The following is a 16,027-nucleotide window of genomic DNA, read 5'->3' on the forward strand; positions in this document are numbered from 1 at the left end:
GTACAAAATAAATAATTTGTATGAGGGGTTATCTTTTAATAAAACACGACTTCATTATATATTTTGTAGTATAGGGTTGCCATATTTTTTTTAAAACATAGTAACCAACTCAGAAAAAATTAACACCATAATAGATTATATTAATATAACATTGAAGCAAAATTAATAACATACGAAATGAAATGAAGAAAACTTTAGAAAACGCAAATATATTTAATACAGAGTTGCAACCTGTTCAGGTATTTAAGCTAGCTTGAAGGAATAATAGATTAACCTAGTAATCAGACTATTTGCGATGATTTCAATCAAAATTTATAAGTTTAAATTTGCCATTTTCCAATATTTTTTCACTTTAATATATTCCCCATGATGAAAGATAACACATAATTGAACTTCCTGCGCCGCTAATTTTAGAAATATTATTCATAAATAGCGCTGAATCTCTGAGGCTACTTCACTTTCTAGCCGAGTTGTAACTAGCAATCATTCGACAAGAGAAACACCGCTGATTACAACGCCGACATTAGTGAAGCAGCAATAGGGCACAGCCGCGGCAAAATGAGACATCTGTCCAACGGTGGAACAATTTTATCAGTTCGTGATGTTAAATAACAAACTCGCAAGCAAGCAGATAAAATAATGTGTCATTTCGTTAAGATAAAAATGGCAATTGTGAAAATTGGAAATAATTGGTGATGGAAAACTGATGGAATTTTAGTGAGTGCCAACTGAATGGACCTGCTGGATGCACATAATTATTCAGTGCAGAAACGTTATATAAAATAATAAGTGGAAGCGGAAAAATTATTCAAGCAATTTAAGCAGAATACTAAAAGTCTTAAAAAAAGTATTTAAAAATATTTTACCAAAAAATGTATTAAGAAAATATTTATAAAAAAATATAAAAAAAAGTTGAAATTATAAATAATTGAACTATCAATAAAATGCTACATTTTAATAAAAAAAATAAAACGTTTTCAATAGATTTTGATTTAATGAAACATTAAATTCTTAATAACTATATAATAAAGAACTATAAAATATATAAATATATTAAAAAAGTCTGTGCAACGTGTTCAAACTAAAAAAAAATTAATTGTTGTGCAACACTTTGCAAACCGCATGAAGCATTAAAATGAAATTTCATACATATTTTGTCGTTCTACTAATTTTCTTGAAGAAAGGTGAGTCAAAAAATATACCAACATACTGGAAAACTGAATTTTTTTATTGGCAATCGATATTTGAATGAGATCTTTGAAAAAATACAAGATATTTTCGTTCACCATTGATAACAGTTATCTTTGCAAAAGATAAGAGATTGTGGTGAAGTACAAGAGAAGAAATTCTTTACACTCATTAAATAAATTGCCTTAGTCAAGGCAATAAAGAGGGTATAAACAAAATTATTTTCAATTAGGCAAATTAATGCGAACAAAATATTGTAAAAAACGAATGACAGTCCGAACAAAGGCTCTAATGCGACATTGGAACCAGTTTAGAAGCAATTTCAACTCTTTCCATTTATTCTTTCTTTGTTTCTTTGCTCAGACTCCGACAAACAATTAATTCCTAGATGATTATTTTCGACATAAATACCGCACTTTTCTCCGAAGCAGAAAAATCCACAGACTCCCAAGGCAGTCTTATCAAGTGGGGTCTTTTCGAGTTGCTTAACCGTAGTCAAGCCATTAGATCAGCACCTTCTTACTCTTACATACGATAAATATATCAGGTTAAGATCTATCACATCTTGCCGTATGAACCAGTCATATCAACTCAAAACTCGCAGCTTTTCACCGAAGTATCCATGTCTCCTAAGTTCCCTTTTTCAAGCCCCTCCACGAAAACGGTATTTCCAAAAATTTCATAAAAAATCTCTGATATCAACCATAATTAAGGTATTTCAAATATCTTGAGCATTTACTATTAAACTTGCGAACTCTTCCAAAGGTATAAAAGGTTAATAAGCTAACGAAAGAAACGACAATTGACATCAAAATTAAAAAAGTTCTAGATCTCTCAGGAATATTGTCATAAACAGATGACTCTTTAACTGACAAAGAAAGAAAGCACTTTAAACAAATCCTAGCTAAGAACACTTCTTGTTCTATTAGTATCCCAAACCAAAGATCGAAGAGTAAAATACTTAGAGTAACTTTACTTTATACAGTAAACCCTTACTATCTTAGTTAACTCCTCTAAAATCTCATACCTTCCTTACAGCCAATGCTGACTACATTCAGTGCTACGTATGTGAAGATTGCGAGGAAAATGAAGGCGAATTGGTGTCCTGTGCACTTCTTGGGGAGTTACAATTAATAGACCCAATAGTTCAGACAACAGCAGAGACCGCTGCGCTCATCAGCTCAACACAGATGACAACCACAACAATAATAAACGAAAATACCACTTCAGCCAACTTTGAGAACCTGACCTCAACGACGACTGCAGTCACCTCAGCCAATTTTGAGAATGTGACGTCCACGATTATTGCAGTTCAAGAAAACTTAACTACAGTTAGTATTCCGAATGCTATTGACTCCATGGAATCTTATGAGGATATGGAGTGGGAACGGGAGAGCGCAGAGTCGCCAATCTACAACGAGCCTGACAGAGAAACAACGAACAGAACTAGTGGAGAAAAGGAAACTTTGGTAGCCAACGCCACTGCGATTACAACCAATGAGACCTCCAAGACAACGGACGACGAAAGCGAATTAGCAGAACCGGTTAATTTGACTACCACTTTACAAGAAAATACTTTCACGAATACTACTGATATGCTCGGACTGAATGCAACTGCAAACGAAACTTTCTTGAACTCAACTACATTTGTCACAACTCCCAATGCTACCTCGGCAGCAGCACCCGGGAGTGAAAGTTTTGAAAACATCACCCTTGCAGTCGAGACTACTGATGTAGGTCCTCTAAATACTTCGGTAAACGTAAATTCTACCAGCATGGCTACTGAGGTTTTGGAACTCAATGGTACAGAAAACTTGATCTCGGAAGAACTTAATGCAACAATACAAATTAACACAACTGACCTAAATTTTGGAGGTGATACAACAACAGTCAATAATACGAAACTCAGTTCTGACAACGTAACGTCAACAGAGATTTTAATATTGGAAAATGAGGCCAATTCTGGAAACGGAACAATTACAACTACGCCAATATTGGCAAATGAGACCACGAGTTCTTTGGGGCTGAATGGTACAATACAAAACAATACAATAACCGTATTAGAAAACGGAACCTCGAATTCAATGGAGATTAACGGTACAGCAGGTCTTACTGCCGGGACATCGTTATTGCAAAATGGAACCGCGAGTTCTGTGGGACTTAACGGAACAACAGCCCTAACTTCTGGCAATGTAACAACTACAGAATCCATGACCAGTTCCGTAGCTTTTAATGGTACCACAGAAGTTAATACAACAGCTGTAAGTTCGGGAAATATAACCACTGAGACGCAAATATTGGAAAGTACCATAGGAATAAATGGATCAGCACAAGAAATTTCTTCAGCAGTGGATTCTGGGAACCTAACGACAACAGGAAATTCGACATTGGGAAGTGACTTCATGAATTCTACTTCCATATTAGAGCAAGACAATTTGACGATTCCTGAAATAATGGAACTGGCTGAAAATCTTAACGGTACACTGCAAAATATTACCACAGCTACGCTTTTGACAAATTTGACGGCCACTATAACAGGCAATGAAACAAGCGATGCGATTGAACTTAATGGTACTTCAGAGTCTCAAACAAATGCGACAACAACATCGACAAATGCCAATGCTACATCAACTGTAAATAATGCGCCGAACGAGGCTATTATTTCCGAGGAATACTCAGACGAAGATGATGGTAACAATTATGCCGATTCTGACGAAGAGTTCCGCAAACGCTCGAAGACTTATCGCGGAAAGCTTGGTGCTACTCAGGAAACAACAATCAATGGCATCCAGTTGTCCAAGCCATTCCTAGTTAAACAAACTTCTACAGACTTTTTACTCAACAAATATAGTAAACTAAGGCATGTAGCGGGACTGAAGCAAGTAAACATAACCTATAAATGTTACACCGTACGCGTTAAAGGTAAGATTAGTCGATGGATGAACTCTAATTGGGGCAGTAATGCTTTGTTTATATTTTGAAGTTATCTTTTCAACAATTTGTGGGGTATTGTAAGACGATTTCGAAGTTATGAACTAGATGTATTGATATCTGAATTTATTTTTATCAAATATTGCTCTTCTGAATTTTGCAAAACGTTAACCGTTATTTACGTAATTCGTACATCAGTACGAAGTTTTTGAAATTGTGGCCTGTTTGATAGACTACATGACTTCGATCTGCCTTTGCTCTATCAGAGAAAAGGCAGAAACCCACTAGCTCTTTTGTGAAATCTGAAGTTTCGAACTTAGAACTTAAATTCCACTATCTTTTCGTTAGTGTATCTTTATCAATGCATTCATTTGGATCCGGAATTCGTCCATCACACAGATATCAGTCACTAGTTTCAACTTAGTACTGCCACGTTGATATGTCGTTCACCACTTTTATCTGGGAAAGCGTCTTTTCATTATATTTTACACACTACTTTATGTTCTTTTTAATTTTTCAGGCGAAAATAAAGTGCAAATCAACAAAGGCTGCATTGCAGTGCCTGCAGAACGGACCGCCTGCGAGCTGCTAGGAACAAAATATGGTGAGGACGCGTTGCAGGATTGCCAAGTGTGCTTGGAGGGCAAATGTAATAGTCGAAGCAGCAGCAATGATTTGAAATTTTCCATACCGAGTGTTATCTTAACAATTGTAAGCGCTTGGTTGCTCAGTTGAGTTCTCAATGGCTATTCAGCCTTTTCTTCAGTTTATTGCAAACAATATATCTTTATCAATTTAAGCGGTATAACCGAAATATATCCGATATTTTTAGCCTTTTCGTTGCAATTAAATTAGCACGAAAACTTATTTGACACTTTGTTTTCATTTTCTCCTGGATGTACGCGCTACTTTTGCCATGTCACTTATCATTACAGATATAGGTTATCTGATTTATAATAAAAGCGCTAATGACAGGGTTGCACTCATAAATATTTAGCACTTTCTGACTACGGCTGGCAAGCAATAATAACGGGAAGGAAGTGTTTTCATTTGAAACATGATACTTTCCGTTAATAGATACAAAAATAAACAAATATAAAGGTAAATAAAGTAAAGTAAAAGGTAAAAATTTTTAAGGTCACTAGGTGCAAAGTTGACAAATGAAAAGGTAAAGCAACAGCGAATATCTGAAACAGCGATAAGCAATAAGCGTTAAGTGAGACGAAAGAAGCCTAAGAATACCAAATATAGAGGAATCACCGAAAATAATGAAAAAGGCAGAAATGTATAGCAACAATGTGCAACCCGCGAAAGTTTGTCGAAAAAATAACAGTATCATAACATCTTAATGTCAACCAACGTGATTGCTAGGGTGTTTGGAGACTCTTGAGCATACTTATGCAACGCAATTATGCTTCTCAAGTGCGCTGGCTGTTATTGCGACAATTTTACGCTAATGAATTTTGATGATAGGCGGTTAGCGGACAGTAATAAGAAAAAAATTAAATGGGAAGGAAAATAAGATAAATATATAAAAAGAACGAAAGGGTGTACTGTAGTGATACATATACGTAAACATTTTTCCAAATTCCAGTTTCAGATCGTTAGACGTCGTCGCAACAATACTGCAAAATCTTTTCATCTAAGATTTTCGGTAAATCTTCTCCTGCCTTTTAGGCGACTAATGGAATACCTACAAGTCTTAAGGCAGCTGTGAACGACCGAAGGATTTTATGAGCAGAATTTAGGGCGAAAACACACTGTGAGATGTACTATTAGCTGCCGAGGGACTTTAGTTATTACAAAAAATTCTGCGAACACATTTAAGGCAGAGACGCAATTCATAGTTGTTGACACTAGGCCATAACGACAGGAATGACGGTTTAAGTTAGAACATACTATATGCAAGGGAGAGGTTAGGACTGCATAACCAACTAATTCAATAATTCTAAATAGTAAATAAGGATAATGCATGAGCTCAACACTTCATTTCAAAATAGTCATAAACTAAATTTGCATGTTAAGAGATCAGACTCTCCGGAGCTTTGCTAAGCCATTACTAGGAGTAAGTGGAAGGAATTTTTGTATTTTGTTGTCAAATCAAAAGGAGATTCCTTTATCTGTCTTAATCCTTCAATTAATACCAAACCATAAACCCTAAGGCCTAATGCAGACACCTTGAACGAATTTCTCCACAGAATTATTATAGATTTGTCGACTAAGATGTCACTTGAAATTCTTTAACCGTATGACAATGCTACAGTAAATAGTTTAATCGTTGTATGTAACTGGAGACGAGTTATTCTAAGGATTAGTAGAATAAAATATGACTTAGAATAAGATGTGGAACAATGATACAGGAGAGGTTTCAATTGTTGTAACTGGAGATACTGGATTTTGACAGCCAGGACATTTGCGAAAACGAATTAGTTTAGGGATTTGTAGAATAAGATCAGGCTTGGTTCGTACTACTTTTGAAATGAAGCTGGCTACTGGTCAGTTACTGTCAATGGAGAGCGTTATAGATCGATGATAACTAACTTTTTATGACCGCAATTGGAAGAAGTTGATCTTGACATTAGCTGGTTCCAACAAGGCGGGGCTAAGTGCCACACAGCACGTGCAACAACCAAATTATTGCGAGAAAAGTTTGCAGATTCGATTATTTCTAGAAATTCTGACATTGAATGGCCTACAAGAAGTTGTGACATAACACCATTAGACTACTGCTTGTGAGGTTATTTGAAGTCATTGGTCTTTAGCAATAAACCAGAGTCTATTCAAGCTTTACAAGTCAATATTGAGCGTGCTATTCAGAAGTTATAGAACAAACTACAATATCTAAGACTATTGACAACCATTGAAGACCCAAGAGTTAACTAAATTTTTAAATAAGAAGAAGAAGAAGCAAAATCTGAGGCTACTAAGCGCTGCAAAGAGCCAAAATCTGGCCAAATCTTAGTAGAAGAAAGCTACTGATAGCCCCTGACGAATCAAAAGTCAACAAAATTTTAGAAGTAGTAGAAGAAACTACAATATCTAAGGCTTTTGATAGCCAACGAAGGCCCAAGAGTCAACACACCGTTTAAATAAGAAGAAGGAATACGAGTATCTAAGGCTACTGGACACAGCAGAGACACAAATGCTGCCCAAACCTTAAAAGAAGAAAGCTGCTGCTAGCTCCTTAGGAACAAAAACTTCTTACCAGTTAAAGAGAACTCTAGCCACGGAAGGTTTACTTGTTTTTCTACAAAATCTACTAGGTAATTGTTAAACACACCTACAAAGAGTTGAAATACAATTTTATTTTACCAAAATTTCAATTGAAAACACAAAATTTTCGATGAATTTCGAAATAAGGCAATAAAATATAAATTCATATGCGCACTTTTACACTCTGCATCACATTACACAACGCATAGACACATAAAAGAGAGCATAAAATTTAATTCACTGCTATTTACAGCTACAACCAGTACAACAGCAACAACATGACCAAACAACACTTGTATTGTTAATGAGATTTTACGCCTTTCACACGTGCTTTTAACAACTGTCAAATGCAAGGCCAATAATACAACAACCAAAAAAGCAACAAAAACAACAAATCAGGATATACCGTTGTATCCTGACATACATATACTTGTATTAAATTATATGTTTGCTTGTGTGTTAACAACAATTTCGAAGGCACAAACATTCATGGCTGAGTGGCTGGCACTCGTTGCTGTGCATGTGTGTGTGTTTATGGTGTGAACAGGTAGTAAAATATGACTGCTTGATTTCATTTACACACACACAAACATATTGTACATACATTAGCTCAACATAAGGTTTAAAAAGGTTGCTTAGAAAGCTTAAGAGCTACAGAGCGCCATATTAACAGCTTATAAGTGTATGTGTGAGTGAGTGCTTGCATGACTGTGTTTGTGTGGTAAATTGTATAACTGAAAAGCTATTGAAAATAGCGACTAACCGAAAAATCATAAATGTGGCGCATTTATAGCGGCATTTTATTGCACTTGCGCGTTCCGCCGCCGCAACCGTGTGCTTACGCCTGTGTGTATGCCACGAAATTTTATTATCACAAATTGAATTAAGTCGGAAGCGTGCTACGTATGCATTTGTACGTGTTAGTTATAGTTATTGGAGAAATTCAATCAAAAGCTGGTAGTGGAGAGATTTAATAAGAAATATTTCAAAGAGTTCGCGATAGAGAGATGTCTTAAAAGGATGTGGCGTTAATGGAAAGCAAGCATATGAGTACCTATGTATGTATGTATATAATATATGGAATGGAAAATAATATTTTCTCATAAAAAGAGTTTACAGCAGACGTGAGCGTAGTAAATACCGAATTTGTGCTTTAAAGCTCACTAGTTTAAACATGAAACACGAAAACCGTTATGTGAAAAACAGGCTTTGGTTTCAAAAAATCACGTCCATATTTGAATAAAACAATTTTAAGTAGAAAAGTATGATCAGTAATGCAGGGACAGATTTGTACTCAGCCGAGTTGGTAAAAAACGTTAGATACCGGTACTTTTAAATTGTATTATTTTATGAACCTTCTTTACATAGTGAGCTTCCAACTTTCATCGAATCAAATCTCCAAATTACGTATATAACTTATTTCGCTTCGAACCCACAATAAGCTTTTCTCCAAAGCTTTTAAAAATGGCTCAGCAGATTTAAATAACTTTTCAAATAACACTTTAATGCTTCAATTTATGTTTATAGCCATACAGATGCAACTAAATCCTGGCAATTTTTATTAAATGATTTTGCCCTGAGTAACTACCTTTAAAAGGCTTCAACTAACAAATTGGCAAACTAAACGAATTTCTCAAAAACACAGCTTAACGCACTTGAAAACCGCTACCCACGCCACTTTAAGCCAACTACTTAAGAGTTCACGCACACACACATGCATGTAAGGGCAAAGCGTCAGCCTTTCGTTGAGCGTGTGTTGCCTGCCAGCCTGCATGCAATCACATGCTCCATAAAGCGCATGAAGCGTTCCACTTCCTTAGATTTCATCAGCGCAGCGTTGAGGATTTGCTGAGTACCTGCGCATGTGTGTACGCGAGTGTTTGTGTATGCGCCTAAAAGTAGGCATTACCCCAACTGCTTAATTTCGCATATTTCTGCTTTTTGACTTTTCTGTGACCAACTTTAGTTTTTCACTCATTTTCTCTCTACGCGTTAACAAAATAAAAATATGAAAAAAGCGAAGTAAAAATTTTAGGAAAAAGTTATGACCAACCTCATACAGGAAACAAACACATACGCAGCAAAAGTCGTGCAATTGCAAGTTTACGAGTAAAATGACGAAAAATGGCAGAGCCATTCTGGCATATGAAATTTTTAAAATTATTTTCTTGTTGTTTTTTGTGTTAGAAATGAAGTCACTCACGCTTTGCTGAGTTGCGCTTAGAGCGAGCGAATGGTGAGGGGTCACAGGTTAGGTAAACGCAAGAATGTAAATGCATGCAGCATTTTTAAGACGGATATAGGCGTAATCCCGAAATTTTGGCACTGTGGAATTTTATATTTAATAATAGAAAATATGATGGAAAACGTCGATTGAAATGCAAAGCATATTAGTTTTAAAATCTCTAAATTACGATAAAATATGCATATGAAATCAATAAATTCCGGATTATTTAATTAAAAATGTCGACTAAAATCAAGAAAAGCATTAATTTTAAAATTCCGGTATTAAAGTAGAATATTTAAAAGTCTTAAATTCTGAAAGGGATCCGTAAAATGTAAAAAAGGGTCAGTGACAAAATGTAAACAAAGGTTGTGAACTTGGCTAAACATAAACAAAAGGGTCATTGACCTCAAAATATAAACAAAGGTTCTTGTCTTGGTTAAATGTAAATAATGTAAACAAAGGTATAAACTAAAACTAGCTCCCCTTCAATAGGCGACCCGCCAATACAAGGTCCTCGAGCATCCTTTGTGCATAAAAAAACTATTTGTATATGTAATAAACGCCAAAAATTTCAGGACTGTTAAATATTACATTTAGTTTAAAATTTTCAACATTATACTCTCATAAACGATGGGGTGCTCATATATAAATTGAAAGAATGAGCGCAATTCTCATTTGGTAGTTTCAAAGCTACATAAATTTTATTTTGCATTTCGACAACTAACTTTTAATCACTTCATAATCGTTGCTATTGCCTACCGACCACATATATGTATGTATATACTTTCAAATTCTAATATAATTGTGTTATACCCTACTTAGGACGAATATTAAAAGCAAATATGCCTTCACTAACATCAACTATTAACATTTGTACAATAAGTCAACAAATATTTGCTTTCCATCTATTGTTCTGCTATTTGCTTGGTAATTCGTGGAACCTTGTCTGCTTTGTTTCTATGACTTCGGTGGGGTTGCTAAGCAAATTCGTAGAGTAATCAAACTGAAATTGTGTTAACCTCACAAAGTGCGTCTGACGGACTGACATTCCTCTGACTAGAGGGTGCAAACAAATCAATTAAATGCAGATATCACATAATGACAGAGACACAAAGCAGTAAATTGCCGTTTAAATTTAAATATTATTTGGGGTTTCAAATGTAGTGAGCATGAAGAAATGAGCACAGTATTAAATGTGAATGGAAAACTGCTATCACCGAATTGGGGCGTGTGACGGTTAGGGGAAAGAGAGAAGTATGGTTTCATAAGCTGTTTAAAGGTTCCAACTTTGAACTCTATGTATTTATATCCCTACTTGACGTTTTATGCGACTGATAGAATATAATGCGTGCGAGGACAGTTTAATGCAGCGAAATCTCAGGATACATTAAGGGGTTGCCTAGAAAACCGTAGATGAAGACCTAAAAACCTAAACCAATTGGGTCTAACAAAGTGATTGGAAACAGAAAATAGAAGTGAATTTTTGTATCAAATATAATCATTCAATCGACCAGAGCCAAACTCGTACAAAAGCTCGCAAAATATGGAAAGGAAGCTGCTCGGAGTAAATTAGATGGTGGAAAATATCTTATCGAAAACCAAAAGAGAGGTGGCTTGATCTGGACCTGAGGAAATTTCGGAACTTTTACTGCGTATCGCCATTCAAATGAAGAATTTCTTAGGAGTGCTAAAATGAGCTTCTGAAAATATGTGTTCGACGGTCAAACCATACTTGGCTGTAAATTTGAGCATTATCACGAGAAATATCTTAGAAAATGAAAAAGTATCTGCAATCGGCAGAAGTTGGTCTCTAGACGGCCCCTATCAAACAAGCAAGCTATTGCTGCCCAAAAGATGAAGCAATCATTGTTATTTTTAAAGAAGTCCAAAAGGTAGGAAAAAGTCAAATAAGTATGAAATCTCTGTCAACTTTAGACCTTAATTTACCTTAAACTTTCATTACAGGTACAATGATGACAAGACCTAGAAAGTCGGAATCAAAAAGTAACGAAGTAATGATATTTAAAGTCAGCCAGCGAGATGTTCTCAAAGACCTGTTGTGACCAATTACCTCATTTTAAGCTAGGCTAGAAGGAAATGAATAGTTGAAAGATAGTAAATTTATAACCTTTAACCTTTCAGGAGTTGGAGGGAGTGAGCGCTGGCATATTAGGAAAAGCTTATCTTAAGTAAACAATCTTCAAAAGAATAATCTTGCTGCCAAACCGAAATAATGGGATGAGAAAATGTTTTAAATTAATGAAAAGGGTCAACAATTTGGACGTTTTTTTCTAGACCCAAAGAAAAATATAAAAGAATAAGAATAACAGTACACACTTTTCACCTCAACCCCTTTACACCTCCACCAGCATCCACAGCTCCCAAAAGATAGCCAATTTAGTGCTGCTTTTATAAACATATGTACCGATGAATGCTCTTAAATTTGCGCCAACAACAAATGTGCCCTTTAATAAGCATAATAATTCTTTCTTTTCGGACATCTTTCACATGTTTTTTTTCCACTTTTCGTTATCAATGCGCTTTTTTCCTTATACTCGCGACGGCTACGCTCAAATAGAGTTTATAAAATTTATGTAGTGCAACATTGGCATGAAATTGATATGTGAGTGAGGGCGGAAAAAGGTCAATTCGTGCCCCTCACACTACACTGCATAACGGAACTTACTAAATAACATGACAGCGTGGTGAGGGGTTGTCAGCGGTCTGCGTTTGTACTTATAAAAACAACGGGAGCTGGTCGGTCGTAAACGCCAGGCGAAGCGGATATTAAAAAGAAATAGTGCAAACGGAAATTATCGGTATTAAACGTTATCTGATGGATTGCTTAGCTGGTTAAACGCTCGCAGGCATAAAATTCTAATAAGACATATGCGTAGAAACTATACAATAGACAATAGTTGAAGCTGCTTGGAAGCTAATAAGCATTCGGCAAGTTGAAAAGTTTTAGATGAGCTATTTAAGACAGACACGAATATTATATAGCAATCATAACGAATACTACTTAAGGAACATAAGCAATTTAATTTTTTTTTTCAGATAATTTAGGAAAGGAAACCAAAAACGATTGCAGAACTTGAGTGAGGAACTCTGAAAATAGAATAACCATTTTTGTCTTTTTATTATACCGTTCCCATGAAGGTCGCGTCTTTGTAAACTGTTAACTTTGTAGCACTTCTCAAAATTATTTGAAAATCTTTTCTGCGCCTGTAACAGCAACAATAAGGACTTGATATAGCTAGGGACTCACAAAACCACCCATAATCTAAAATTACAGAAAGATTCCGGGTATTGGAAATAAATACACCAGATCCTGACCTATCCAAAAGCTTCTAGCGTACCAAAAAACTTTAGAACTATGAAGATTTTTTTTTCGCCTACGAAATTAAACGGCTATATCCACCGCATATCAAAAAAATAGTTTTTTTTTAGTTATTTTTTTTAATTTTTCAATGTAGCATTTTACTTAATTAATTAATAGTAAAGTAATAAAAAGGTAGATTTACATAACCTAATGGACTTTAATAATCGGCGATTTATTTTGTATTTCATAGCCGATCTTCAGGAAAACAGAAAAATTTTTTCTGTTTAAAATTATCTCAAATCCAGAAAACACAATAATGTTTTGCTATAGAAGGATCCAAAATATCCAAAAATAATTATCGAAGGACTAGTTAAGTTTTCATTTTTGACAAAGTGCAAGTTCCCAAAACCCGTAATTTTTAGGGAGAAAAATTACACTTCAGAGCGGCTAAAAAATCGAAATTAACTGGTGAATATATCTAAGAAGGTCATGTAAAATGTTCACCTCATCAGCTAATTCAAAGAAAATTTTCTCACCGACTTGCAAGTTTGGGTGCCGATTACACTAAGTGAAAAAATTCCAACAAATAACAAATCACATCTCAGAAATTATTAAACGATAAATTTAAAATTTTCAAAAACAAAAAATCGACTTAATAAAATTCACAAGTGAATAACTGTCCTATTGCCTTTAGAGCTTAGACAGCGCCATCTGTGGGAGTTTAGATGAAATTTCAAAGCCAGTTTGGCAGCACTGCCAAATTTGTCATTCCTTTCTATTAAATTACTGTAATTTGCATATACTTGCAGATGTTCGCTGAAATTACTTTCGAAATGATTTAGAAAGAAAATTAACTTGTAATGTATAGGTCACCGTTTAATTATAAATTTTATTAAAAATTGCTATATACATATTTAAATCACATTCATTCAACTACAAGTTAATAAATGAAAACTTAATTAACATGGAAAAATTTTGAAGTATAATTTAATATACTTTTCCACTAAAACACACAACAACATCCGTTCACTTTAAAACCACTAATTTAAACAACTTCCACCCGAAATTTTAAATTTTGTTACATTACAGCGCCACCTATCGTCTCAACATCTTCTTTGTTATGCGAAAGTGGCTGGCAATACTACAGCCAAACAGCTGACTTAACAAAATTCTTTTTGCACATCTCGCCGCAAAAATTATGAACAATTTAAAAGTACATATGTATGTATGTATATATAACTGTTGACATTTAGATTTTTTAAAATAATGCGAGGGCGAATAGAAAACAAGCATTTTAAACAGTCCACATAAAAATGAGCAAACATGTCTGAACCCAACAGCAGCATTTTGGCAGCAGTATGCATTATAGGATTTGGTAACTGCTCAAAACTTGGTTCTAACTAAGTGTTACATTATTTATAGTTTCATGTATTCCAGAGTCCGACAATATCTTAACACTACAGGAAGTCATTTAACAAATATTTATTATGAGGAAGGCATTTACACCTGCGATACGTGTGGACTATGCGAAGCTGATAAAGCAGTTAATGACATTTCAAATTTTTCAGAAAAAATTAATACGCACCTAGTGAAGGTTACGGGTGAAGTTAATTTTAAAATATCTTTCCACAAACGAATAAAATATATAAGGTTATACATGTCAGTTGTAAATAATTTAACCCTTTTGGTATTGCGAAATTCAGCTAGTTTTTTTGTTATTGAGAAGGAATATTAGAAAGAATACTGCATATGTAATGAATCGGTGAATACTTTCAGTGAATATTTTACACAAAAAGCGAATAGTGCGCTTATACGATTATAAAAATATCTCATCCATCAGGAATGATGGATTTTATTTGCATCACGAAAACAGCAGCCACTTTATGGCACATACATACACACATATGTATATGTACGTATGTCACAATTACAAACTTGAAAGGAATTATAGCAAATTACTCCGGTGGAGACATCTACAGTAGCAGCTTAATTTACCCATCATTGCTGCCGGAAGCAATTATTTTACAATATAAATTTTTTCAACTTGTGTATAAAACAACGTGTAAGGAAAATTTTTTATAATAATTATTGTATACAAAATGTTAATTGAAAAGTCCCACTCACCTTGAGTGTGCGCACCACCAAACTGAAAACAGCTGAAAGCTGCAGCGTTTAGTTGCAATATACTTGCAGACGGAAGACCGGCACCGGAACAAGTTAAACGTATAACGACGTGATTCTATTACTAAAACGCACAGACTTGCAAAACCAACGATATGTAAGAATTCACTTGTCAGTTGTAAATAATTTAACCCTTTTGGTATTTCTTAAGTTCTGCTTGTTTTTGTTATTGCAGACGAATATTAGAACGAATCGTGTATATATAATGCAACGGTCAGTACTTTTAGCGAATATTTTACTTAAAAAGCGAATAGTTCGTTTATACAATTATAATCAGATCCCGTCAAGCAGCGTTGATAGTTTTCATTTACACGTGCAAGCGTACTTGACTCTTTAATACAAGAAAACATATTAGCATTGCACCGCGAAAGCAGCAACTGGAAAATTGGCTTTCCTATAGCGACTACAGTACCGACTTAGTTTACCCATCACAGTTTTTTTCAAACTGTGTATCAGACAACATGCGAAGAAAAATTTTTGTAATAATCACTGTATGCGAAATGTTAATTGAAAAGTCCCACTCACCTTGAGTTTACATAAATTGGAAACGGCTGACAGCTTTAGCGTGTAATTTAGAATTATTGCAAATGGACGACCGACCGAGTATAACCGACGCGATTCTATTACTAAAATGCACACACTTGCAAAACCGACGATATGCAATTTTTAAAACGCACAGAAAACTAATTGCACACTTTACACATTCAATAATATACACCACACACATAGAAAAACACTTAAACTACATTAATAAACACTTTAAACTATGAAAACTTTACTATAAAACACTTTTTTCACTAAAAATAATGCACTTTATTAACACAAGCAGCCGAACGCTTTAAAACTCGCAATTACACTAATAACATCCGCCAAAAATGTGACAATTGTTGTTACTGTGCAGTGACACCTAGCGTAACAAGTCTAAACATGCATTTGTCACGTAACAGTAGGTGGCAATAGCGCAG

General features: G+C 34.8%; 1 protein-coding gene across 1 annotated transcript; it reads left to right on the plus strand.

Annotated features, from left to right (window-relative positions):
• Positions 1-1,071: 1,071 nt before the first annotated feature.
• LOC120776019 (mucin-19-like) lies at positions 1,072-4,986 on the plus strand. The gene is made up of 3 exons (XM_040106463.1): positions 1,072-1,184; positions 2,227-4,110; positions 4,640-4,986. The coding sequence occupies exons 1-3, from the start codon at positions 1,136-1,138 to the stop codon at positions 4,852-4,854; spliced, it is 2,148 nt and encodes a 715-aa protein (XP_039962397.1). The 5' UTR covers positions 1,072-1,135; the 3' UTR covers positions 4,855-4,986.
• The last annotated feature ends 11,041 nt before the right edge of the window (positions 4,987-16,027 follow it).

The sequence above is a fragment of the Bactrocera tryoni genome, chromosome 4 (assembly GCF_016617805.1).
Source record: "Bactrocera tryoni isolate S06 chromosome 4, CSIRO_BtryS06_freeze2, whole genome shotgun sequence".
NCBI lineage: Eukaryota > Metazoa > Arthropoda > Insecta > Diptera > Tephritidae > Bactrocera > Bactrocera tryoni.

What these genes read in the sequence shown, in the direction of transcription:
- LOC120776019 (XM_040106463.1), top strand. Translation starts at nt 1,136, where the DNA reads ATGAAATTTCATACATATTTTGTCGTTCTACTAATTTTCTTGAAGAAA. An exon ending in ACTAATTTTCTTGAAGAAAG is followed by an intron (nt 1,185 to 2,226) that starts GTGAGTCAAAAA and finishes CCTTCCTTACAG; the next exon opens with CCAATGCTGACTACATTCAG. An exon ending in TTACACCGTACGCGTTAAAG is followed by an intron (nt 4,111 to 4,639) that starts GTAAGATTAGTC and finishes TTAATTTTTCAG; the next exon opens with GCGAAAATAAAGTGCAAATC.